The sequence below is a fragment of the Tenebrio molitor genome, chromosome 9, assembly GCF_963966145.1.
Source record: "Tenebrio molitor chromosome 9, icTenMoli1.1, whole genome shotgun sequence".
NCBI classification, from domain to species: domain Eukaryota; kingdom Metazoa; phylum Arthropoda; class Insecta; order Coleoptera; family Tenebrionidae; genus Tenebrio; species Tenebrio molitor.
Window position 1 is genome coordinate 8,571,518 of NC_091054.1, and position 27,227 is coordinate 8,598,744.

The following is a 27,227-nucleotide window of genomic DNA, read 5'->3' on the forward strand; positions in this document are numbered from 1 at the left end:
AATGGTACTGTTAGTACCAGTAATTTTGCGAGATTTGAAAAGATACGACTTTTAAAGTCACTTAAAGAAGTCATCTCTATATTCTTACAAATGAAAAATTGGAAAATTGTATTGAAAGAAAATGAAAAATTTCAAGTTTAGGTACTTTTCTGTCATAATTTAAGAAACGAGAATTGAATTATATCAAAATTAATTATGTAAATGGCCAAGATAGGAAGGTGAAAATAATTTGTATTAATAAGTACTGAATGAAACCGGCTAGTGTCTGGTTGTCCCATTAGACAACACCCAGTTTAGCCAGATTTCAGTACAACAGAAACAACTTGGTGAAATAATTAAATACACTGGAGCTTTCCAAATCTTTTAAAAGAACACTCGTAACATTGATTACATCGATGTATAAATTATATAAGGCCAAGACGACACAAGAACTGGACTAGATATTTTTGGAGTACCGACAGAGCGTTCCTCTTAAGTCCTAACTTGTCTTGTTTTCTTTCTGGGTGCAATCTAGATTAGTGAATTTTTTGCGAGTCGTTCCTCTGGTCCAAATGAGGTTCTCGACTTGTCAAAAACCACCAAACATCTCTCACTGGTCGTACCTCGTCGCCACCTACCTGTTATAAGTCGGCTCGTTTAAATCTAAACAGCCATAAATTCGAGCGGACTTAATGACGTCGCCCCGAGCACCGAATATCTCAGCCCGGCATTTTCGCTTTCCATCCGCTTGCTTTTAACAATTTTTGACCCACTCAAAATGCGAATACGCACTCGTACACTTGTCGCTCGACTAAAACGAGCACTGCGAAATCGCAATTGATGTGCTGACGAAATATCCATTTCTTTTGCATCAAACCGTACCGGAACGAAGGAGCGTGGAGCGCGGAAGCTGCTCGTTAGCGTCTTTTCGTAGCCAAAATGGTGGTTGCGCCACGTGACCTTTCAATTAGCCGAAGATCTGCGGCAATGTCACCGGAAAGGTGGACGCGCGCAGGGTACTGAGCAACAAGTGGAGCAGCGACCAAGGCAAAAATTGGCGAAGGCTGAGTGGATTTGGAGCCTACGCGTGGTGGTACTTCTTGCGCGGTTTTTTGCGCTGGACAAAAATTTTGAAAATTTTCCGCACAAGGTGAACCACTCTTTCATTATCTCTCCTAGGCGCGATTTTATCAAGGAAATCAACACCAGCCGAGCCTTGGACGGACAATGCGGAGTACCACCGGTTGTCATGTCGTCTAGTGCCCAAGTGGTACCTTTGCCAAAGCAAACGTTCCTTTCACCGGAAGTGGGTGCGCACCGCACCCGTTCCGTCCACAATGGAAGCATTGTTTTGCGTAATCCATCGAGGGTCTCGAAGGGCCAGTTGGACCCGAACTGGACCGTCTTCGCACAAAACTCTCGGCTAGCTCCAACTAGGAAAAGAAAGGTGACAAGACAGTCCTTCGGCCGAAGCGAGACGGGGCTAGAGTCAAAGTGTGTCAAACAAAGACACCGATTCATAACTTTCGAATTGACTGTGCTATATGTTTGCGCTGGAAGGAGAGGGTCGCAGCTGAGTGGTGTGGGTAGGACGAAGACGGACAGCGGTTGGTAGGGGCCTTATCGAGCGAAATTCATACACTGTTTGAATTCAGAGTGGCAGTTTAAGACGGACAGTCGATTTCGAATTATAGCGCGCACTGTACTGTGAACAGATTTGCTGTGTACATGAGTGACGGTGAAGTGCCCTACTTGGTTTAGTTCAAACAGTGACAGTGATTCAAGCTTCCGCAAAATTATTAGTATCACTAGAAAAATGGTGAGTTTCTCGAGATTCAGATTTGGGCTAGATTTCTCAAGTTGGACAAGTTTCGTAACGTGCTGACCGCTACCACTCGAAATTTGCCCGTTCTGCATTCGACCACTTATCTTTACGAAATACTTCCACAATCTTATTCACCGGATTTTTTTCTCATCTGTTACCAATAAATATTATTATTATTTCTATTATATGATGTGCGAGTACGTCAGGTCTTGCGGACAATTTCGAAATATGACATTTGAAGTGTTTACCATCGGCACAGCAACTGTGACGTCACGTGCCAGAGCCAACAGCTGCATTAAAATAATCGACACAAAATGAATAACAATCAAGGTGGATAACGGTTGTAAAACAATCGATTGTCGATGCGGTCGCAGTCAAGGGGTTGGGATGGTGTTTGGGCCACCCTGTATATGTAAAAATTTCACAATTTTTGTGTGTTTGTTTTGTCGTCAGTGCGAAGAGAAATTTGTTGTGAGAATTGATAAAATCGGTTTCCTGGCCGACAATAGAGTGTTTTTTCGGTGTTGTGGAGATTGGTTTGTTTTTGTCAGAATCGCAATGCGTTCAAAACGAGCGGGTGTCCACTCGGTATGGCATTATTGCGAATATGATATTCAAAAAATTGTAAATAGGTGTTGTTGTGAAAATTTACCATCTTGTAAAATTGATGCCAATTAGAAAATAAAATTTCGGAAATCAGTGAAAACTTTATTTTCCCTTGTACTTGTACTTGTACAGGGTGTCTCAAAATTCGCGAATTCCAAATTAAGAGCGTGGTAGGGAAGGACCCAGTGGAGCTCGAAAAATACTTAGAAAAAAAAATTCGCTCTTCCTGAAGAAAATATAAGCACTTTAATTTTGTTCAATACATAGCAGCCTTCATATCCACAGTGACAAAATACTATTGTAACTACGTTGCCGTTCCATTTTTAAGAAAAATTACAAAAATTAAAAATTTTGTACTCCAAAGCAAAGCTATTCAAAAAATTGTTTTACGTTATTATTTTCCACAATCATCTACATCATAAATAACAATAAACACTGAACTTTTCAGCCTATATTTGAAGAAAACGCACTTCAAAGAGTGCACCAATGCATCTTTGTGGGGGGAGTCCCGATTTTTTTTTATTTCCATATTTGGACTTTTAGATTTTTGAGGCGATTTGAAAAAATGAAAATATTTCGTGGGAAGGTGAGTAAAGCATCTTATGTAAAAAATCTACAGGGTGTTTTATTAAAAAAAATTGTTGTACATATTTTGTTCTAAACATTTGCACACAGGCATTTTTTCGATATATGCAAACATTTATTTACCAAATGAATAAATCAAAATTTTCCCATATGATGCGAACGTCTCAGTTAGCACTGCAATGTTTTGACACTCTGTACATTTAAAAACATTTTCAGGTGTGGCTTTATTTTAGTTTCCACAGCTACAAGCGTTCCTCGACGGTTCAAACGACGTAAAGGAACTCACCCTGTATATTTTTGCAAAAATCTTACATACAGTATGTCCGTTTCTACTTTGTTCTTAGAGAATTAAAACACTAGAAATTAAGCTTGACACTTTTAAATTGTAATTATTAGTTTTACGCCGAAGATGACATCCCATTTTTGAAAAATTTTATACAGTGTGACAATTTTTACTCAGTATTATGAATAACTAATTTTATAAAAGAATATACACATTTAGTAAATAATCATTTAGAATAGCGAATTTCGTTTATGTTTATGCAAAATTTATTAATTACTTGATAAACCGTTGCATAATTATTATTACACAATGCACTCGAGCACCAATTAAAATAATGACTTCCAATTTTTCAATTTAAACTTCCACTAGCCTACAGTCGAATTAACCAACATGAAACATTAATTTTTTTAATTAACAATTTGTATAATGTTTATTTTCGTTGATTTTTGATTGAACGTCAGAATTAATAATACAAGCGCCTCGTTTTATCATTGATTATGTGCCCAATTCACATAAATTCCAATTGAAATAACTTTCATTTAAATTATACGTTGGTGACCATTCGGATAATTTAAATTTGTCCTAAATTATCTACCGTTCGTGTGTATAAATTGCCGTCAGGAATGTGTTGTTCTTATCTGCACAATCGCAAGATCTCGTATAAGTTATCCAAAAGAAGTTAATTAAGAACTAATGTTATCTCCACTCTCCATTTCCACTTTGTACACTTGTGCAATCACAAAACTGCAAAATATTTCCGTACGAGATTTCTGAGGTTGCGCCGGAAGTGACACCAAACCAATTAGCTCATTTTCAACGTTCTTTTATGGATTAGTGCTAATTACTCGTCGTAGATAGAAACGCGAAAACGCGAAAAACATTTGTAGGTGACCTATAATAAAATGTATCCAATTAAATACCAACATTAATAATAATCTTAAGCTTTGTTAGTCACTGTATTAAGGTCAATTTTGAAAGGCGACAACATTTCCGACTATGATTCAAGTGATTTTCATAATTTGCAAATTTAAAAACAGTTCTGTGCAGTTTTTGGAAAACTCACTCAAAAAGTGACAACACTATCACTATCATTATTATTATTTTTAATACAATTGTGGTACTGGTTTCCTGGTAGTAACGTTATATAATTGTCCTCCGGGTATCACTCGCCTTTAGAGCAAACTGACCACGCACTCACCTCGAACGCTTGATCTGCGCCATGACATTTCAATTGCACCGAAAAATTCCCATGGAGTACTTTTTCCCTAATTCCCGATTTCCCTAATTCCCAATTCACCTAATTCCGTCCTGTTTAAAACAAGTGAATACCGCCGTCTGATAAAATAAGTAAATAAGACATATACAGCATCAAGTAGGCTGTGATCAACGGGGAGGTTGGTCCGCCATATTTGGACCTATCCCAACACGCTGGCGGGATCAAGGTCACGGCGAGATCAACTCGTTGAGAACAGTTAAACGCTTCCTAAAACATAACGGATACGCGTCAAGGTGAAATTTTTTCGGAAAAACTTGGGCGGCCATGTTTGGACGCCATAAATGTCAGTGGGTTGAGTCATTGGCGAAAATGTTTAAAATGCCATTGTAGCCGTTTTGAGATCTATTAATAGCACCAGTCACTTCCAGCTTATGTAAATTACGCGGAGCAATAAGGATTTCGTAATAATTGTCGATCGTAATTAGAAAATGTCCACTCGAAATTCCTATTGAAACGGGTGCAAATGTGTGGCCGGAGAAGCTTTCTCGCATAGCGTGCGTGTCATTTCTCTTGCAAAATTATTGTTATCTCAGAATAATAAGCGTTGTTAAATACTCGAACTGGTCGAACGTGGAGTCTTATATAACAGTTTGAGAATCGCTGGAATGGAACAGGTGTTACACCTGATACGTAAGTGTAACGCGATCTAGTCGTGGCGTATTTTGATTTTGGAAAAAAGTGTGACATTTTACTTTACCTGGGTCACCGTGTATACCACACGTGACTCGAATCGATGTTAATAGGCCACGAAATTTACGACTTGTTGGTAGTAATACAGGGTGCGTCGTAAAATAAACAGTCGCAATTACAACTTTACGACTCAATCTCGTCGGTGTTGATAAACGCTTTCTTCAGGTGCTACCGTGTGAATCTGAGCCTACTTTTCAATTCGCGAAATTTGGGAAAAACTGCATTTCGTTACATAAAAACTTGTTTTGGTGTTATAATTGAGAACGCGGAACCATTTTTGGTTATAAAATCGAAGAATTCTTAATTAGGATGCAAGAATTTCCTCTTCGTAGAAACTGGAGCAAGAAGCATTTGTACTTTCGACCAATCTAACACAACAATCTTTTAATTATTTCAAATCATGAAAGGTAGCAGAGGTGTGAACGTTACACTTATTCGAGCATTGTATTCCGTTCACATGTTTTCTTCGCTTCTCACGCATCTTCGGTTTCTGTGAGGAATACGAGAAGTGCACGGGGCGGGGCTAGATCAGGGCGAGAGTTGGAGTGGGGGTGCAGGGTTTACAGCCAGCGATACGGCTCCACCCATAACATAACACACGTGACGTCCACTTCTCAGACACACTGACATTCACATATGTATTTATATCTACATCTGTTATACTAGTAAATGTAAATATGGTAAATCAGCGCCTGATGAAGATTTTCTTCTTCAAACAAGGAAGTGTTACGTTTGAGAGTCTTGACATACAGTTCCTCTACAAATCAAATTACATATTATCTTTAATGAATATAAAACTGAGGCCACAATAAACTTGGAAAGATGAAGCGGAAAAAATTGGACCTGACAAGGTGTTCGCAGGATCAGAAGAGACAAAAGCATACCAAAGGCAAAAAGAATAATGAAGATCCGAACATTGAAGAATTTTTTTTTTTGGAAAGGAGCAGCCAAAAGACAAAATTGATAAAATGCAGAAAACGAGTATCTATCTTGTCCTGTAAATTGCAAAAACATTTAAACAGACTCAGGATCAGGACAACTAACAGGATGTCCTCTGTGAACGCGATAAAAACGATATTTTTGATATAATTTTTTTTTACCAAGAGGTACTGATTTCATTTGGAAGGCTTAGTGGTGCCGTGTGTGCACGTGTGACAGCTTGTTGAGACCCGACTCACATTTTTCAATTTTTAACCATCTCACTTGACTCAGTTCAGTTCAAGCGACGCAGTATCTCCAAAGCACTGTTTTTTGGATGAGTCAAGGTCCACCGGCCAATAAATCGCGTTTGAAAGTGTCTTATCTGAATTTCCTGCATGATTCATGTCTTATTTGTGCGAGCGTTAAACACACCCATGTGCAGAATCTCTGATTTCCACATTTTTATTTTACACATCGACGAGATTCTGCAGTCGGCCCTTGCTGACGTAGAAACGATCTCAGTGTATCGATTCGCGCCAACTGTTTCGCCTATATTACCATAATTCACTGCAGAACCATGAATCAGTGGCTGCAAAGAAATTACAAGCCGCGGATGGATCAGCGGACAGAAAGCCGAACAATCGCATTTGCATTGAATGCGATCGTGGTGTACGATTAAGAATGAAATATGCACTTGCAAAAAATATTTCTACAAAATGGAGGTAATTAGTATCATCGCTGGTTAATTTCGACGTCCTCGCAGCGCTATCTTTGAGTCGGGCCGAAGGCCGTGTTGAAATGTGAATGGTGAGACGTCGGCAGGATCTGAATTATTCATCGGTTATGTTGTGGATGTCAAAGATACGTCGGTTTTGTCGAGCGCTCTGTCATTAAAGGGCCGCAAGATTGTATGGTAATGGCGGCCGAAGAAACAGAAAATAGAGTTCGCCGTACTCGCCTTGACATCGTTTCGTTAACATTTTTGCAAATCGCTTCGTGTTTTTTTATCGGGGGATCTCGATGGTTGCTGGAAACCTAATTCTGCGGTAATGATGCCGGTATCAGATTTGCTCAACTCAAGAACACGTAAATGTTTTTCGCATTTTTTGTTAATCGCTTTGGAAGATATTTGAAGGTGCTGCATTGAAAGAAACGTTTGAACAAGTTATTTCGTGGTGTTTAAACAACGGTCAAGTTGTTTGTAACGACTCGACAAGGAAAAATGCAATTTCAGGGTTTTCGTGCTTCCCAGATTTGTTTCCAGTTGAGCTTGTGTAGAATATGATTGTGATAAAATTCAACAAACAAAATTGCAAGGACAGTGGTATCGCGAGATCTAGAACATTCAGTAGGTACATTCCTGGGATACTAAGGCGTGTCTAAATTATATAAAAAATTCAAAAAGAGAAATAGATTTGTAACAATTGATTGCAGTGGACAACGCCTAATTCCGAGGTAAATGTTTTAAATCGATAAATAGATTACAAGCTCCAGAAAATCTGAAGGAGGAAATAAAATGAGAACATATTTCCTCTCTTACACTATTGCGTTGTATTGTCCAAAGGAGATTTAAGTAGTTTTGAGGATTTGTACTAAAATTTATTCCACATTAAAAGATTAACCAAAAATCAAGTTTAAAAAATAATCACATATTATACCCCAAGTGCAAATTTTTTTAATCGGAAACTGAGGTCAGAAAACCAATTATTAGTAAATAAGAGCACGAGACGAAGTCGAGGGCTTTTATTTGATAATAATTGATCTTCTGACTGAATAATTTATGGATGTTTGAGTTTGAGATATTAAAATTTTGCACGAGGGGTATACGGCTGATTATTTCCTGAATAGAATGAAACCAAACGCATTATTTCCAATCCTTTTTATTCAAAATAATTAAAAAAAAAAATCAGGTACCGGCATTTTTTATCAGATTATTGCACAGTGTGCATTTTAGAGAAATTTTATCGGGTTATTTTTTGTTTTCTCGTTTTGATTGGTCAATATTTGTCACGCAATTGGTTGCTAAACATATGAAGGAAATAATCGTTTAAAAATTTAATCAAATTCGAACTCTTCTAAAACGAACAATTTAACAAAATGTCACTTGGGGTCATTGATTTCTTTTTTCCAAAGAAAATTTAAGTAATTTCAATGCTGTCTACAGAATTATTTCACATCAAAAATTAAAACACTTGGGATCAAGATTCAATTTTTAATTTTCGCCGAATTTTCACTTTTCTAAAATAATAAACTCTCACAAAATGTTAAGGTAATAATGAATAAAATATAAATATAATTTGTTTATGAAAATGAAACATTTAATGTATTGCTTGTGGACACTTGGATGAATTTTGGTTTTTGAATTTTCTTGTTTAGCTTTATTGTCCAAAGAAAATTTATTTATAATTTGAAAATTTAAACGCATTTTCACTCTTCTAGAGTGACAAAATCTCACAAAATGTAAATTTTAAAGGACCAAAATTCACTGAGTGAGTAAAATAAAAATATGTATGCACATAGGTACCTACATATATCGGGTGTTCATTTCAATTTTTCCTCAAAGTTGGCGTTGAAGAGTCGACTGTTAACTCACCGCTCCCCAGTCTGCAGAAGTGCAAAGAAAAAACACAAACAACGCAAAAAGTTAGGTTAGATTTAAACAGCTGATCTGTAATCCATGGTGCGTTCACAATCCACTTTTCAACGCCAACTTTGAGGAGAAATTTTAATGAACACCCGATAGTTTGCTTATGAAGCTAGAACTTTGAAAGAAACCATTTTTTTCTTAATTTGACCATATTTGACTTTTGAGTTCTCTCATTGAGCTCTGTCGTCCAGTGAAAATTTGAATAAGTAAGTATGTACATATTATTATATTTTTACTGTGATTAACTCCAAATAAAAAAAAAGGCTCAAAATTATGTTTTCATTATTTTTTTTTAACCAAATTTTCCCTATTCTAAAGGACAAAACAGTAAAATGGAACTTTTAAAAGACCATAATATCCTTAGTAAGTGAAATAGAGATACAGTTTTCTTACGAAGCTAGAATTTTTAAAGCAACGATTTTTTTTAAATTTTGATCAATTTTGGTTTTTGAGTTCTATCATTAAACTGGTAAAACATCTTTTATAAGTAATTTTGATAATAATATAATATAATTCGCAGTAATGCAGAGATATGATTACTCACATCGTATTTTTCTCGATTTTTCTCTTTTAAGAAAATAAAAATTTCAAAAATATTGAATGATTTGATATAGAAGCTTTCAAAATGCCTTGTCAGCGAAACTGAGATGTGCGTGCCAAGGTACGGGTTTCATTCGTCATATTAGCACATTTCTGCAAAAGAAATTCAACTTTTTTTATCGAATTTGACATTTCCAAAATATTAACTTTTCCAAAATATGATATAGCTATAGAAATTATAGTCACATAGACATCACATAGACATACGTTCCTAGAGATTTTAATATTAATTTTATTATTTTAATTTTATATTTTCTAATTTTGAAATATGTACCTATGTATTTAGATTAATCAGTTTTTTTGAAAATTTCATTTCATACCCAATTGTTTTAAGTGCGCTATAATCGAGATCATTCGTCGTTTCCTAATTCTTTCAAACATTCTACAATAACTTCTCAGACGAACAATAAGATATTGCAATGATGATCTATCGAAATATCTTTTTCATCGCACCGCAATTCCTCAACTCAACAAAATAAAAAATTTGGGGAGCTTTTGTTTTAGTTTTAGGTCGAAATCAAGATATTATGATTCACCGTCATATTATTCACATCAAATTGCATTTTATAATAGTTTATTTGACGAGTTTGTGTGTAAATTGGGCCTTTTTTGGCACGCGAGTGCCAAAAAAGGCCCAATTTACACAGGAACGAGCTGAATACAACGTTTTTTTGTTCGACGAGCTCCTAAAGGCTCCAAATCGCTTAAAACCTTTAAAATTAGCTTGACGTTTCGTTTTGACAAGTTGTGACATTTATCAAAATCCGTTCACACAGGAGAAAATTCTAAAATTCTGACAGTGTCGAAAAAAAAATTACTTATAGATTTTTTAGACCAAATTTTTTCATTACATCTTGGTTTCCAGCTTTCTTTTTTTTAATTTCAGTTTAGTCTCAACCGAAAGGAAACTCAAATCACAAATCTCGTTTGGCCAAGGATACCCAAACCTGATTTTTTCTTTTCTTCTTTTCCATCGAATCTCGTTTATAGTTTTTTTTTCCCGAAACTACGTTGAATTTCAGCTTCACCGCTCCTCCAACCGCATTTACTACGTTCTCGTTCTCCCTCTTGACATTTGTACCCAAGACACAAATTTCCGAAACCGTTTCCCAACATCTCGCACGCTCAAATGCACTTCGTGCACCGACTTCATTATCCGTTTTAAGGGCCGTTGCGTCAGCCACACGTGAAACTTATCCAAATCGATTTCAATTACGTAAATTTTTTTTTCAGCCGCCGTAATTCGATTCGCCCGGAGGCGACTTTATTGGCACTTTTACTTTTTTCCGTCGGCGGTCGAGACGCTGAAATGTCTCCGAAACCGACGACCATTCCACATTTATCTTCGGCTTAATTAATAGAAGCGGCAGGTTTACGTAATTGCACATTCGGAAATGTCAAGGTTAATTGGTGCGATTTCTTTTCGGCACATCGCGGTCGCTGATTTTTGCGATTTGGTTAAAGGACCCGGCCTGGATGCCGTTGCGCAACACAATTTTGTAGATTTCCGCCACGCCCGCCTGGGAAAGAGACCACTTTTACATGTACACGAGAACGCAAGCTCTCATACTGCAAAACATAAATAACTACTTTACTGTACTCTGGTGTCCTCATTGGTGGTAAACATATGTCATTTTCCCCCAAAGCACGACAGTCGTTTTGTTTGAAACTTCTACAGCCTCCTTATTCACCAGATTTGCGTCCAACAGACCCCAAGTTCAACCAATTTGTTTGCTTTTTACACATGTTGCGTCAAAAAAAGAAATATTTTGGGTGTTTTGGGATCTGGGGCGTCTTAAATATTTGTCTCACCTTGTATAATTCTGCTGACTTGTACTTAGTGGACCGCATCGTAAAACCGTATTTTTATATATCCGGTTGCATTTCGATTTGAAACGCAAATCATGTAAGAAAAATTTTTATCACTTCGTGTTAATTAAAAAACCAAATTGAACCCGAACCGAAGAATTTTAATCTGCACCGTCGGATGACATAACTTTTCGTCTCTTCCTCGTAATTGCCTCATCGTTCGATGACCGTCATCGTCGTGGTTTCCGCTTAAAAAAATCAAAAGCAATCAGAAATAAATCCCGATTGGGAGGGGAAAGTGGTGGAATTTTCGCGATTAAAAGATTCCATCTGAAAAGATGAATTAGATGAAGCGCTTTCAGGAGAGCTGGAAATAATAAAATTAAGCCAAATCATGGAATGAGATGGTAAAGCGACATTTATTGCATCGTTTAACACCGGAATTGAAGTTGACAATGATAAAATTAAGTTGTTCTAGAAAATTGAAAAGAGCGCAGAAAATACAGCGTTGACATCTACATTGCTGCAAATCCTTTTAATTGTACACTTTTTGTGAAAATAAGCCTTGGAGATGTCAACATTGTCAACGATCCGTTGACTTATGATGCATAGACAATAAATATCCCTAGAGTAACTGAAAAAGAAACAAGTTGGCACGACTGAAACGTTTCATTTTGTCAAATTGCCGCAAAATAGTAGATTACGTTACGAGTTCAGAAAAGTGGAAGTTTACTAGACGAGTATGGTAAGTTTAAGAACGAGCGTCAGCGAGTTCTTAAATGCCATACGAGAAATCACTTTTCTGACAAGAGTTTTTTTTCGCATTTTAAGAATATTAAAATTTGTTCATAAAAAGTTGGATATTACTCAAAATCGTACAGTAATGGTTGCTGTGTTGTAAAGTGACCTATTACTGTACGATTTTGAGTACAGTAATATAGTTCATTACAAAATGCGAAAAAATTATTTAATGTAATTTAATGCCGCGGAAACAAAAAAATTAAATTGCATTAACCCGGTGTGGAAAAATAATTAATTAATAATGATAATAAAAAATTTATTTCATTAAATTAATTTAAAAACTTAGGTTAATTTTTTATTTTCTCCTACAAAATTACCAGGTGCATTTTTGATGTAAATTGTTCTATTTGATATCTGAGCATTCTGTGCTAATGATTTGAAGTCCAAGTTTTGGTAGAATTAAAGAAAACAAGAGGTTTTAAGGTTAGCTGAAATTTATATGTGCAGCAGCAATGGGAGTAATATGAGAATAGTAGCAACTGGTTGAACAACATAAAAGCATCGCTAATTTAAAAACTGTCGTAATAAATGCGGTTTTTAAAATGTCTTTGATATTAGAATCACGTGCAAAGTGGTACTACCTTGGAATAAATTCTATTTTTGGTACTGCCTATTAAAATTAATCACCTAGGGAACAGGTACTTTTATAACGTTATTAAAAATCTACCATTAGTCTATATTTGCAGTTAAATTGAAGTACTATATTAATATGTAGTACTTTAAGGATGAGAACTCTTTAAGAGGAAAAAATCGAATGTCAAATGAACCGAAAGAAGCCAATAAAAAAGTACATACAATTTTGCATTTGTTAAAGGTTCTATTTTCATAATGGATTTGATCACTGAACTTTTAAATGTCAAATTAATAACATTAAAAACAAGCAACATAAAAAACTGCAAAAATGTCAACAACAACAAGAAAAAATTCCGCCAAGAATAATAACAATATTTGCCTAATATAATCTGTCAACCATGTCTTCTTAGTTGTCACGTGGACAAGGCAATGTCACGGTCTAATATTTATATTTTACAGCAAATGCTCCAACTAGTGTGGGAGTGGTACCAAATGGTGCAAAGGTGTAAACGCCTTATGTAGCCGTTTAAATAGATAAATGACAAGTACTACTTAAAACCAGCCAGTCTAGATTCTAGAAGTATTATTTTGCACTGCTGGCTCTCAGATCATAAAATGGTACTTTTTAAAATCAGTATTTAAAATGTACCAGCTGGAACGCGTTTGATTTTGAAACTTATCGCAATACGTATTTTTGAAGTAGTACCCAGATCACTCGAATTATCTAATATTAGGTACATCTCATTGTAAAGGTGCAAACGCGTTACATAGCCATTTAAAAATACGTAAATGACAAGTACTACTTTAAAATCAGCCGATCTAGGTGTGTTGAATGATTGTTTGTCATTTGTAACATTCTGAAGTTGCATTTTTTTAAATTGACAGTTGAAATGTACCGGATGGACTCGTTTGTTTTTATTGCAGTACGTATTTGTGAAGTAGTACCTCCTTGGATCGCCAGAATTGAAAGATCTTGTATGCTTTTGAAGGTAGTACCGATTCGCAACACCTTTTATGAGTCGAAAAATGAAGAAAAAAAAATCAAGCTTGAAAGAAAATCGTTTGTGCGTCTGTGCTCTTTGTAAATGTCGGCTTATGCGACTCCTTCCACTTTTTTGTCATTTTATTTGTGTCATTGCTCGCCTTTATATTTAACCTTCATTAAAAGTTCGTTTCGAAGTGTATCGTTTCTTTTATTTTCCGATATTTTCAATAGTCGCGCTGAAACTGTTTTCAGCTCAACTCCGAAAAAAAGTTAACGAGATCGGCTAAAACTTTCCCGGCGCTTCCCGTACCGGATGTTTCCAAAATGCGCCTTTAAAAAGCGACGTAGCGAACTTTCTAAAAAGAACTAGAAGACCTCCGCGCTCCGCCGCCATCTGTTCGGATTTCCTCTTACTCCATTAATAATAAATCAGATATTTTACGCGTTTCCATGACAAAATCGCTCTTTCTCGACTTCCAAGGCAAATCACTTTATTCCGATGGAGCAAGCGGCCAGCTGAAGTGTCGAACCCAGACGAAGACATGATTGGACGGTTGCATTTTACATTATCAATCAACCGTTAAGCTCGATTCGTTGTAAAACGCCGTGTCAATCTTTTACGGTGTTAAAGTGAAACTTGTAGTTTTTCACGAAATCGCCAAAAAGTCTAGTCGGACGTCGAAGTCAACCCACTGACCCCCATTCGGTCTTTGTACTCTTCTTCGTTGACGTTTCACGACTCCTGATGCAACGGATTCGTGACTGAAAACAGTTTTTGCATAAAGGGTAAAAAACGCGATGTAGAAAGCTGAAATCGGGTCAGAGAGGTTTTCAGCGATATTACCTGAAAACGGCAACATCGTGACGCTTCTCTTCGTTTCTTCTTCGATTCCATCGCTCTTTGCCTAATCCTATTAAGCAGTTTCGACAGACAAGAAATCGTTAATGCAAATCTTGTCTACACTACGATGATTATCAGAATTGTTGAAATATAATAAACAATCATCAACACAGCTAGCTTTTGTAGTAAATGGTTAAATTAAAACTGTGGAGTACTGTTTCAAATTTAGTTACTTTTAAAGTAGTACTGTTTTGCAGATAACTAATAAATACATACATATAACGAGTTTTAGAATTACAATGTTTTTATTAAACAGTAATTTTGAGGAACACAATTTTAAAGGAAAAAATATTGAAACCAAGATGATTTTGAGGTAGTACTTCTCTAAAAATAATTTGAATTATTTTCCAATGATTGAAAATTTTATTAAAATATCTATTAACATCCTACGTACCTTTTTTAAATTGAAGATTTTGAAAAGTACTAGCATCTCGTTGGAAAATTTTATTTCAAAGGTATAAATAATAATAATAATTTTTTCATACTGGTAATATTTGATGAGACACAAAAACACAAATACGTTTTTCTAAAGTAGTACTAATTTACTGTTTACTATGCAGCATTTATAATAATACCGAAAAGAACAGAATGAAAGATAAAAGTGCTTTTTTGAAGACAAGTAATATAATGAAAACGATTAATTTAGAAATATAAAGAACATACTTTATTATTGGAAAGTAGTACCGGTTTCAAAGTGATTTGAACAGATACGCTCTTGTAAAAGTATTTAATTTAAAATATACAAACCATTTTTAAATACTTACTTACTTCAAAAGTTTAACGAAATTTGTCTCCAAAACAGTACCATTTAAACTACAGGGTGTTATTGAAAGTTGTACAGATATTTTAACCACGAGCTACTGGATTAATGTAGAACTCGAAAAAAAATATCTAAAAAATTCTATGTCAAAAAATAACATGACATTTATTTTTTGAGCTACAATTTTTTTTTATTGCTTTTAGTCTTCTACGTTGTCAAACAACCTCGTAGGTAAAATTTCGGCACATTTTAAAAATACACCCTGTATATCATATTTTATAAAACGTACACCAATGCGGTTTCCTTGTTTTAAAGCATATTTCCTATAGGTTACATTCGCATTGGCGTACATTGTATAAAACATGATATAGAGATATATATGATATACGAGGTTATAAGACAACGTAGAAAACTAAAAGCAATTTAAAAAAAATTGTAGCTGAAAAAATAAATGTCATTTTATATTTTGACATAGAATTTTTTAGATATTTTTTCCGAGTTCTACATGAAGCCAGTAGCTCGTTGTTAAAATATCTGTAGAACTTTCAATAACACCCTGTATATTAATTTTTACGGCCTCATTAGTAAATCTTGTTTTAATAGAAATGTTTCTCAAATGCATCATCTATGAAAATTTCTTTTGAAACATGTTTGAAAAAATTGTTTTCCGTACGCCGCGCTTGTAGTACCAGAACAAAAAAAAAGTTTTATTTTACAAACAAACCGTAGCGATTCGTTAGAAGAATTACTGTAGCAGACACAATATTCGGACACCCAATAAACCCAAACCAAGTGCCCATAATTAGACCCACAATAGAAAGGGTCGGTTGGTGGTAAATCAATGGGAGATTGCAAACACGCTTAAGAATTTCTTACAATGGACTGTATTATGAAATTCCAGGGGCAGTACAGTGTCTTTAAAAAAACGTTTTACGACTGATGAAATTGCAAAAAAATATGGTCACGCAATTTTACGCCTTCCTCTGTATCATTGCATCTTCAATGATATTTAATTTTCCAAAATTTGGGCATGAAACATTTTTAAGAAAAGGTATCGACCAAATAACCCCACAAAATTGAAAAAATTACTGTGGACCATCTGCGTTGTGTTAAATAGAAACTACATCCGCTGGGTTTTCCCTAATTAGGATTTTTTCAAGTACGGTCCGTGCCGCAAACTTTCAAGCGAACCCTCACAATTTGGTGATTTATGGCTGTGGTTACTGCTTTCTGTTAACATAATTGTGGGTACTTTGCTTAGGTTTATTGGGTGTCCGAATATTGTGTCTGCTACAGTAGTTATAGACACACAAAGAAAATAATTCGTTGAAAGAATCCATTGAAGTACTATGAGTAGGAGTGCCAAATTCGAATCCTCACTCTCAAGAAGCAGTACTTCAGACTTTTTAAATAGTACTCAAATTTTCAATGTTCTATTAATTAAATTATTATTGATATTTGTTTTTGTTCGATGATTCACTTTTAATGTGTTTATAATGCAGATTCCTTCCTCGAATTTTCGTTTAATGTCAAACTACATAATAACCTTAAAAAACGAGCAACACAAAAAAGTATTGTTGCTCCAATGTCAACGACAACAAGAACGACACAAAAAAATCGAAAACCATATATCTTCACGTGCCACAATATGTCTCCCACGTCTTTTCTTTCATTACGCGTGTCACATTATAATGTCCTTTCTACATATCATAAATTCATTTATTCATCGTTTACGAATACGTTTCACTCCCTAGACTCCACGCGGAAGTCAACGCAGCCAACAACCCCAATCACCATAATTGACAGCTCTTAACCCCCATTTCGTCGCGCCATTATCCACCTCTCACGAACAATAGCCCAGAAGGTTAACAACTACTTCGAGGCGGGGTCCATAAAAGGCGCTCACCTTTCGGTAGCAACAACCTTCCCAAAAACGAACAGGAAGTCGATGATCGGCCCGAATCCTAATCGTGCACGGCTTTTCGATGATGATGATGATAGCGGCGCTTTCTCTGCGAAAAAAATGAGATGCGTGTGACTTACCGGGCTTCCGGTAATTAACGCTCCGGAGATGACGCTCAAACGAAAATTTCTCTCGGGGTCATTACTGTTTATCCACTCCTAGTGTAAATTTTTCTTGTGTTTGGGGGAAAATCTACAAAGCCTGTCAAAAACATGTGTAATTTGGATCAGAGCTGCCAACACTATTTAGCAGAAAGAACTCAAACCCTGCCAGTTTTACTTTTTAGTGCTTTTTGTCTGGTGGATTTTTTTTCGGGACGTGAAAGTTTTCAGCGCCTACCGTGATTCATGCACTTACCAGGTACTTAAATATTCAAGTGTTTATTAATGAGAGGTTGGGTCATTGTTGTGTAACAGCGTCTAAGCGAAAAGTCTTTTCACTAGAGACGGATTCATTCATTCGGGAGCCGCTCCATTAATTGGATTGATCGGATATGATTGGAATTAATTAGAATGCCGTCGGTACTCCTATTGGTCCTTGTGATCTTGAATGGCTCGCTGTTGTGTAATTATTTTTTTTTTAATCAATATGTTCAACAAAATTAATGTTTTGTGTGTGGAGTTGGTTAAAGTAATTATCGAATTTGTACGTCGGGTTCCTGGTTTATGTTTCTGTTTAGTGTGGTTTAGACGGTGAAAGGCCGGAGATAGAGTCGTAAATTTGTAAAATTGTAATTGATAAGTTATCGCAGTCGTCTTCTGTGTTTGTTGCCGGTTTTGTCTGGACGTACAGACGAGAAGTGAAAGGAGTTGAAATATTTGACAGATGATTGGTAATCGATAATTATATGCTTAATGATTTTCTCTGATAAATCGACAATTTCGGGGATTCTTGATTCGGCAATTATTACAGCGATTTTCGTTTAACTTTTACTTAAAAACATTGAAATGAGTTAAAATGAACAAGTTATAAAACGATTTGTCTAGTTGTCAGATTGTCTGAATAATTAAGGTCTCTGCTTTCTTCTCTGACGTATCCCACCGTATTCAAAACATTTTCTCGTTTATAACCAACATTTTTTTAATTTGTTTTTCAATCTAGACCTTTCAAAGTTCTATACTTTTTGCACTTTTAACGGGTTTTTAATTGTTTGTGATCTAATATTACATTTTTTGAAACACAACAGGAATTGTTCTAATTCTATAGAATTCTGGACTAGGATACAAAAATCATACAACGTGTTTCCAGTTTAGACAGTTTAAAGCGAATTGTTCAAAAACTTGAATTTTTAAATATACTTTTTGGTTTTATGAAACTTATTTTCGCTATTCTAATTTTAGATGAGAGGTGAGAATTGCAAAAAAGAACTTATAATCTTTGTTCTTCCACTCTGGATCATTCAAGACAGATTTTTTACTTTCTCATATTTCCTTCACATTTAAAGATTTAAAAAAAATATCCCTAACCTGTTTTTACCTTTTTTCTGCTGTCCTAAATACAAAATACAAAGTACAAAATAGATAATAGTTATTTATTTAACGAGTTCGTGTGTAATTTGGGCTTTTTTTGGCATGAGTGGTCCACGAGGCTGAAAATCTTTAAAATCAGTTTGACGTTTCGTTTTGACAAGTTGCCAAATTCATCAAAATCCGTTCACACAGGAGAAAATTCTCAAATTCTGACAGTGTCGAACAAAAAACATCATTTCATTACAGCTCTCCTTCTTTAATTGATTCATGGATAATTTTTGAGTACAGTTGTAAATTACACAAATAAGAAAAGTATATCTTTCCCGCTTAATTTTTTATACCATTAGGAATTTATTTAAAACATTTGTAACCCACTTTTACTGTTTTCTGTCTTTACCTGATGAAGACAAAAATAAGTTCACTTCATTTGAATTCTTGGAAAGCTAATTCTTTGCCAGTTTTTACTATAGGAAGGAGAACATTGCAAAAATTCAACAAGACATGTGTTTTCAATTTAGGTCTTTCAAGATGTTTTTTCATACTTTACTTTTAAATACATACTTGCAAGATGTTTTGCTAACAACTCCTCTAAAACAGAGATAATTTTAATTATCAAAATGTTTTTTGACGGAATTTTTGGACTAGAGGAAAAATACAAAAAAACCTCTCTTTCAAAGCAAATCATAATTTCCTATATTTTGTAGAGGAAGTAATTTATTACTTTAACTCTTTCAATCTTCAATTTATTAGTAGGTACATTTTGAAAAACATATCGGGGATAAATTATAATTCGTTTGAATTTTGGTGTTGCAAAATAAAAAATGTTGCAAAATATTTTTCCAGTCTAGACCTCCAAGGTAATTTTTTTTGGACTTATGAAACTTATTTTCGCCCGTCGGGTTTAGGGCAAAGTTGAGAATTACAAAATTCCAAAAAAACCTTTACTCATTATTAGTTTTTCACTTTGGATCATTCAAAACAATTTTTCTTGCTTGTATTTTCTTTTTACTTCGAAATTTTCTAAAAAATTATCTGTAACCTATTTTTACCTTTTTTGTGATGGATGTATAGCCTAAGACAAAGATCACTTCTTTACAGTTCTTCTCGAATTGATTTTAGAGTAATTTTTGGGTAGAGGCAAAAAAGTTCAGTTCAGATCGTTTAAGTCAGATTTTTAGTTACTTGTAGGTATATTTTAGGATTTTTTTTTTAAACATCTGTAACCCACTTTTGCTTCTTTTTTATCTTACCCCTCTGAATCGAAGAATAAGTTCTCTTCATTTGGATTCTTGCTAAACTAGTTCTCCGACAGTTTTGTGACTAAAGCAGGAAATTACAAAAATTCAAAAAACCTGTTTTCCAGGTTTAGATCTCTCAAGATTTTTAATATTGGCAAAGTTTTTTTCTTCACAACTCGCCTAAAATTTCAATTAATCGTGATTTTTCTTGAACAAATTTTCTGCAGGTTCTGAACCAAACAGGAAAAATACGAAAAATTTCCTCTCTTTCAAAGCAAATCTTCCTTATATATTTTAGTTCTACATTTTTAGTACAACTTGCTAAAGGCACTTTCTATAGCATAAAGTTTGGATTTGGAAAATTTGCAAACATTTTTAGAACTTTTTTATTTTCACAACTCGCTTATCTACTCTTATAATTCTGACTTGTTTAGAAAATGTTGAACTTGTTTCGACACATCTAATCTTTTTTGACAAATCCTTGAGGCTTCAGTTGATTCCACCAAAGCCCTCTCATATCCTCGATTCGTAGGCATTCAGGCAAGCACAATCTCTTGGTCGCATTCATTCGCTCTAATTAATTCCTCCGGTTTTGAACAATCGCGATTGTACCACGCAGGTGTCATAAATCGTGGTTAGAGCTGGGCGCGGTCGGCCGATAATTTTCCACTTAGACCCAGCTGGACACACTTCACGTGCTGCTTCTGACCTTTACTGACCAATCAAACTTCGGTGCTCTATGAAATTCGAGTTTCACAAAATTTTCGCCACCTAATGAATATTCATGTCCATTGTCCTAATGGGCCGCGATTAGCCAACGGCCAAGAATGTCAAAAATCCACCAAATGGTGCGACATTTGCGTCGACCTTGATATTTGCAAAACGCGCGCGTCTCAAATCTAGTCCGCTCAGCATGCTCTATTTGCCTTAGAAAATGCTCAGAGATAATGCTCCGCCGCAGCCCGGCAGGTCCCGTTCGCATTTCGCCTCCAGTGAAAGTGCTGGCAGCACTGGTCGCGTTACTTAAGTACTGGACGTTAAGTAACGTGCAAAAATGTGCGGAATTCGTGGATTCGCCGTCTAAAAGCTTTGACTTGTACAATTAAGTGCGTGTTTCGTGTCCAACGCTCAAAAAATTTGCAAATTTCTAAACCTTTCTCCTCGACCAGCTACAAGAATTATTTATTATTGTTGGCCGGCTTCGGCGGTTATGCAAGCGTTGGACAAGATTTCGCATTCGGCGACCTTGAAGACTCGGTTTCAACGACTCAGAGTCTGAAAATCGCAATATTTTCACATGAAAACGTCAACCCGATTCGAAATTTAAATTTCGCGCGCAAATTTGACAGCACACTAGTGTCAAAACCCCTATTACCATTGTCTACTTAGACAATGCTATTACTATACAGAGTGGCCCAAAACCAAGACCAAAATTATCCTTACGACATTTTAATCGATGCACTTGTTAACCAGTACTCGTTTAATTTTCGTTTCTAGTCGAGTTGATCCTGCTCCGATAAAATCTCGTAGACCATAAAACTATGTTAATTTCCGCTGGTTTGGTGTGGTTTTTGCCAAACCAAATGTCAATGAAAGTGAAAAATATTAATTACACGACGGTGTTGGAGAAATGGATTTGAGTGGTAAATCGCAAAAAAGAGTAATTAAGTGTTTTGGAGAAAAAACTGGACAGTAGTACTAATTGAAGTTTTATAAATATCAAATGACAAATTGGGTGCTGATTTTTAAAAATACGCTTTTTGCAAAACCAATTTAGAAATTTATGACTCGAAGTGATGTTTTGTGGCGATTGCACTCTACGGGTCATTAAATTTGAATAATCAAGACTCGAAAACTTGAAACGTTGCTCGACTAAAGTGAGGAGTTGATGACTTTTGTAATGATGATGGCGCTTTGGTATGACAGTGTGAGGTTAAGAAAAAAGTTGTAAATCAAGCGACCAGCTCACTTAAGCTGCAGTACAGATACTTTATGTCGAATCAAGTTTGGAAAAAATGGCGGACAACATGAAAGAAAAACAACAAATAAGAGTCGGAGGAACGTAATTACTAATGGCGCGAACGTAAATTAAAGTTGAATGACTGTTCAAGGCTCTTTTCAAAGTTAAATAAAATTTACAAGAATTTTGTTCCTTTCTACCTCATTAAATTGCAATTTATAGAATTATTTTTAGCTTCACAACAAATTATTCATCGTTAGATGGGAAAAAAACGTACATTTTTGTAAAACTATTTTGTTCTAAAAAATACTTGAACACGTTAACAAGACAGCGCGCACTCCCACAACACAAAAACATTTTTGTGCTTCATCATTTTTTTAAATCCGTTTGTTTTCTCAACATCTATTCTTTGCAAGAGTTTAAATGCATCATTTTGCAGTAGCACTAACAACGCGTTACGTCATTGGTATTAAGATTGGCTCAGCTGAACCTTGGAGTAGCTTTTGTGTCAATTTTTCTATTTACTTTTCCGCAATGCCAGTCAGCTTAACACAATGCCACTAGCAATATTTCGTCAAACCTAATTATTCCTGAGACACGTTCGTAGGAAGGTTGTTGTCTTTGCTTTCTTTCGTCTTGATTTCACAAACTCGCTCCAAACCGAGATATTCTGAAAACAAGGCAATAAACCAATCATAAAAAAAAACGAAAGTAAATAAAATCGTCGATAAAACACTTAATTGGTGTAGTTCTAGCTCAGCATGACGAGCTAGACAAACTCGAAGAAAATGAGTTGTTGGCACACTGCAGTGTGCCGACCTTCCAGCAAACAGTAACAAGACGGAATATTTACACAACTCTTCTTATTCCAGATACCACGGCCTTGCTGCAAATTACGAACAATCCTCTTTATAAGCTTATTAGTATTCCTGTTAGTCCACACGTGTTCAACAGAACGAGGTAAGTCCTTCGCACTTTCGAAAGCTTTTAATCGCAAGTCCTCTAGCCACTAGACGCCGCCTCCGGAGGCCGCTCAAGTCCGTCTCGCAGAGCGTTTCGGTCTCCAAAGACCAAGAGGTGTCCTCCAGCGTGAACAGATTCCGATTGCGGACCCGACCTGGCCACCGCAAGACCGACAACTCGCTCTCCGCCAGTTCCAAGAAGGACAAAGATGGCTACAAAGTGGTGTGCTACTACACCAACTGGTCCCAATATAGAGTCAAGATTGGCAAATTCACCCCCGAAGACATCATCCCCGACCTCTGCACCCACATCATCTTCGCTTTCGGCTGGCTGAAGAAGGGCAAGTTGTCGTCATTCGAGAGCAACGACGAAACCAAAGACGGCAAGACGGGGTTGTACGAGAGGATCCAGAAGCTGAAGAAGGCCAATCCGAGCTTGAAGACGTTGTTGGCCATTGGAGGGTGGTCCTTCGGCACGCAGAAATTCAAGGACATGGCTGGGACGCGGTACGCGAGACAGACGTTCATCTACAGCGCTATTCCGTTCCTGAGGGACAGAGGGTTCGACGGGTTGGATCTCGATTGGGAGTATCCTAAAGGATCAGAGGACAAGAAGAATTACGTCTTGCTGCTGAAAGGTGAGGCGTCTTTGTCTGGGAGCTGGTCTCGACGGCTTAATAAATTCTCTTCGGAACTCATCCATTGACTGTGGGCGTTGTCTGAGTTATTGTAATACGTTTACTAATGGTACAGTTAGTCAGACCGTGGCCGAGATCCCGAGCCAAACTGATTTATGACTCAGAAACACTGTTTGAATTTTATATTCCCACATGTAAAACACACGCGACGCCACTGGTGAGATTTGACATTCGTGACGTACGAGAAACGTCAATTTTAAAATGGACTCTAACCTCAAAAAGTGATCTCTTTTTGGTCATATTTCACAATAAATTTAAGTAATGCGTGTGAATGATTGTTTTTCACTCATTTTACCATCCTTAAAACCAGAAATTACTAACCGGTGACAGCAACCTTATCAGCTCGCACTCTCGACGTGCCTACATTAACAGACAATCCGCTTAAGGAATCTCGTTTTAACTGCTCGGCGAACATCTTTGAAGTTCGTTTAGGTCATTACGAGAAACCGTCTGAGAATTTGCAAAAAACCTTGACAAAATATCCGCACTGAGACCATCTTTTCGCATCTTAGAACTCCGCGAAGCCTTCGAAGCCGAAGCCCAAGAGATCAAAAAACCTAGCCTGCTCCTGTCCGCCGCCGTTCCCGTAGGCCCCGATAACATCAAAGCCGGTTACGATGTCCCTGCCGTGGCTTCATATTTGGACTTCATCAACCTCATGGCTTACGATTTCCACGGGAAATGGGAACGCGAGACTGGTCACAACGCACCACTCCACTCCCCCAGCAGCGACAGTCAGTACCAGAAGCAACTGAACGTGGAGCATGCGGCCAACCTGTGGGTGAAGTTGGGCGCCCCCAAGGAGAAGTTGGTGATAGGGATGCCCACCTACGGGCGCTCCTTCACCCTGTCCAACACGGCCAAGTTCGGGGTGCACTCGCCTGCTAGTGGGGGCGGCAAAGAGGGAATCTACACCAAAGAATCAGGATTTTTGGCTTACTATGAGGTGAGTGGTCGAAAAGGGTTGATACGGTCTAAAACGTTGTATAGGTGTGCGAGATGTTGCACAATGGGGCTACGTACATCTGGGACGAAGAGATGAAGGTGCCGTATGTGGTGAACGGGGACCAGTGGATAGGATTCGACGACGAGAAGTCCATCAGGCATAAGATGAAGTGGATCAAAGACAACGGCTTCGCGGGGGCTATGGTGTGGACTATCGATATGGACGACTTCACTGGGACTGTTTGCGGGGGGGAGGTGAAATATCCACTAATCGGAGCAATGAGGTATGTCGAATGGTCTCACTAGAGAGGGGTTGTAATCGCGATTTTGGCAGAGAGGAGTTGAGGGGCATTTCTCGCGGCAAGAACGCCAAAGACATGGACTGGCAGAAGATCGCGGGGGCTATCGAAGAAGAGGATGACGAAGACGTGATCGAGAAGCCGTCCCCGATCAAGATCTCCGTCCAGGAAGTCCTGAACCGCGTTCGGAAACCGACGAAGAAACTCCACCTGAAGAATTCAGCGCTCAGCAAAAAAGGTAAGCGCAAATCCGTTCCTGTTCTTACGTAAAGAATGTCGACGGCTTTGAACAAAATCGAGTGACGGGAGTCGATTAGCGAGACCGGAGCTCGGGGCCAGTTACGCAATAAGTAGGTTGAACAGGCAGGTTAAAGCGTGACCACAAATCCGGCGCTGCTGAACCCGATTGATTTTTCGCAGTGCGACCGCCGCAAATCTTCTGCTACATGACCAACTGGTCGCAGAAGCGCCCCGGCGCCGGCAAGTTCACCCCCGAAGACATCAACCCCTCCCTGTGCACTCACATCATCTACGCGTTCGCCACGCTGAAAGATAACAAACTGACAGAGGCCAACGACAAGGATCCGGACATGTACGACAGGGTGGTGGCGCTCAGGGAGAAGAACCCCGACCTGAAGGTGCTCCTCGCGATCGGAGGTTGGGCCTTCGGGTCCACTCCTTTCAAGGAACTCACCAATAACGTCTTCCGGATGAACCAATTCGTCTACGACGCCATCGAGTTCTTGCGGGAGTTCCAGTTCAACGGTTTGGACGTGGACTGGGAGTACCCGAGAGGCGCCGACGACAGAGCTGCGTACGTCAACCTCCTCAAAGAGTTGAGGATGGCGTTCGAGGGCGAAGCCAAGACCAGTGGTCAACCTAGATTGCTCCTCACCGCTGCGGTACCAGCTTCTTTCGAAGCTATAGCTGCCGGATATGACGTACCAGAGATCGCCAAGTACCTAGATTTCGTCAACGTGATGACCTATGACTTCCACGGGCAATGGGAGAGGACCGTGGGTCACAACTCCCCTCTTTTCCCGCTAGAGAGCGCCACCAGTTACCAGAAGAAACTCACAGTGGTAAGTTGAAGGGTGGCACCTTGATCTAGGTGCAATTTGGCGTGTCTTAGGACTACTCGGCGAGGGAGTGGGTGAAGCAAGGCGCTCCTAAGGAGAAGCTCATGATAGGGATGCCCACCTACGGCCGCAGCTTCGAACTGGTCAACACCACACAGTTCGACATTGGAGCGCCGGCTAGCGGCGGCGGCACCCCCGGGAAGTACACATCAGAAGCGGGATTCATGAGCTTCTACGAGATCTGCGATTTCCTCCACGAGGACAACACGACTTTAGTGTGGGACAACGAGCAGCAAGTCCCCTTCGCGTACAGAGGCAACCAGTGGGTCGGTTTCGACGACGAGCGCAGCTTGAAGACCAAGGTGAGTACCTTAGCAGTACCAAGACTCGTACTGACTTGTGATGTTAGATGGCCTGGCTCAAAGAAGAGGGTTTCGGGGGTATAATGATCTGGTCGGTGGACATGGACGACTTCAGGGGCTCTTGTGGGAGCGGTAAGTACCCTCTGATCAATGCCATGCGCCAAGAACTCGAAGGCTACAAAGTGAAACTGGAATACGACGGCCCGTACGAAACGTCGATATCTTCGGGGCAGTACACGACGAAAGATCGTGAGTTGCGCTCGTACTTGAAGGTTTTGGAGGTAATTGTTTGGATTTCAGCGAACGAGGTGACTTGTGACGAAGAGGAAGGTCACATCAGTTACCACCCCGACAAGGCTGACTGTCGAATGTACTATATGTGCGAAGGAGAGAGGAAGCATCACATGCCCTGTCCGTCCAATCTTGTTTTTAATCCAGATCAGAACGTGTGCGATTGGCCCGAGAACGTCGAGGGGTGTATGCAGCACACGGTAGCTCCGCCCACTAGGCGATAGATTTTTGTCTAATTTAAAGCGTGTAAATAATTTGGTTTTCTTAGTCTCTTTGTAAAATCAGTTTTTAATTTAAGTGATTACGTTACTGCCATCGACTGAAACGTTCTTGAAATGTGAAACTGCCATAAGAAAAGACAGTTTTTCTCTCTTTCTTGCACTCGTATTGGGGATGAATTTTAAATTGTTTTATCGACTATTTAATACCTATCTATTTTATATAATATTTATAAATTATGCATAATAGTTGTAGCGAAAGAAATATTTTTATATGGTATACGTTTGTATATTTCATAGATTGATATTGTATGTTTAAGTAATAAATGTAAATACACCCAAAAAATTTTAAATAAACCATAAACAACACCACCTTTATGATTACTTCTTAGTTGGCACTTTCTCCTTCTCCGACAAGAGCACGAGGCATACAACGAGACAGCAACGCGCTTTGCAACGACACTATGGAAGTTTGATAATTTCGGCTGCGTGCATTGAACTG

General features: G+C 37.8%; 1 protein-coding gene across 1 annotated transcript; it reads left to right on the forward strand.

Annotated features, from left to right (window-relative positions):
- Positions 1-1,612: 1,612 nt before the first annotated feature.
- Positions 1,613-27,097, forward strand: Cht7 (chitinase 7). The gene is made up of 10 exons (XM_069059761.1): positions 1,613-1,798; positions 22,744-22,831; positions 22,878-23,471; positions 24,044-24,477; positions 24,522-24,760; positions 24,811-25,013; positions 25,196-25,857; positions 25,908-26,216; positions 26,264-26,465; positions 26,517-27,097. The coding sequence occupies exons 1-10, from the start codon at positions 1,796-1,798 to the stop codon at positions 26,729-26,731; spliced, it is 2,949 nt and encodes a 982-aa protein (XP_068915862.1). The 5' UTR covers positions 1,613-1,795; the 3' UTR covers positions 26,732-27,097.
- The last annotated feature ends 130 nt before the right edge of the window (positions 27,098-27,227 follow it).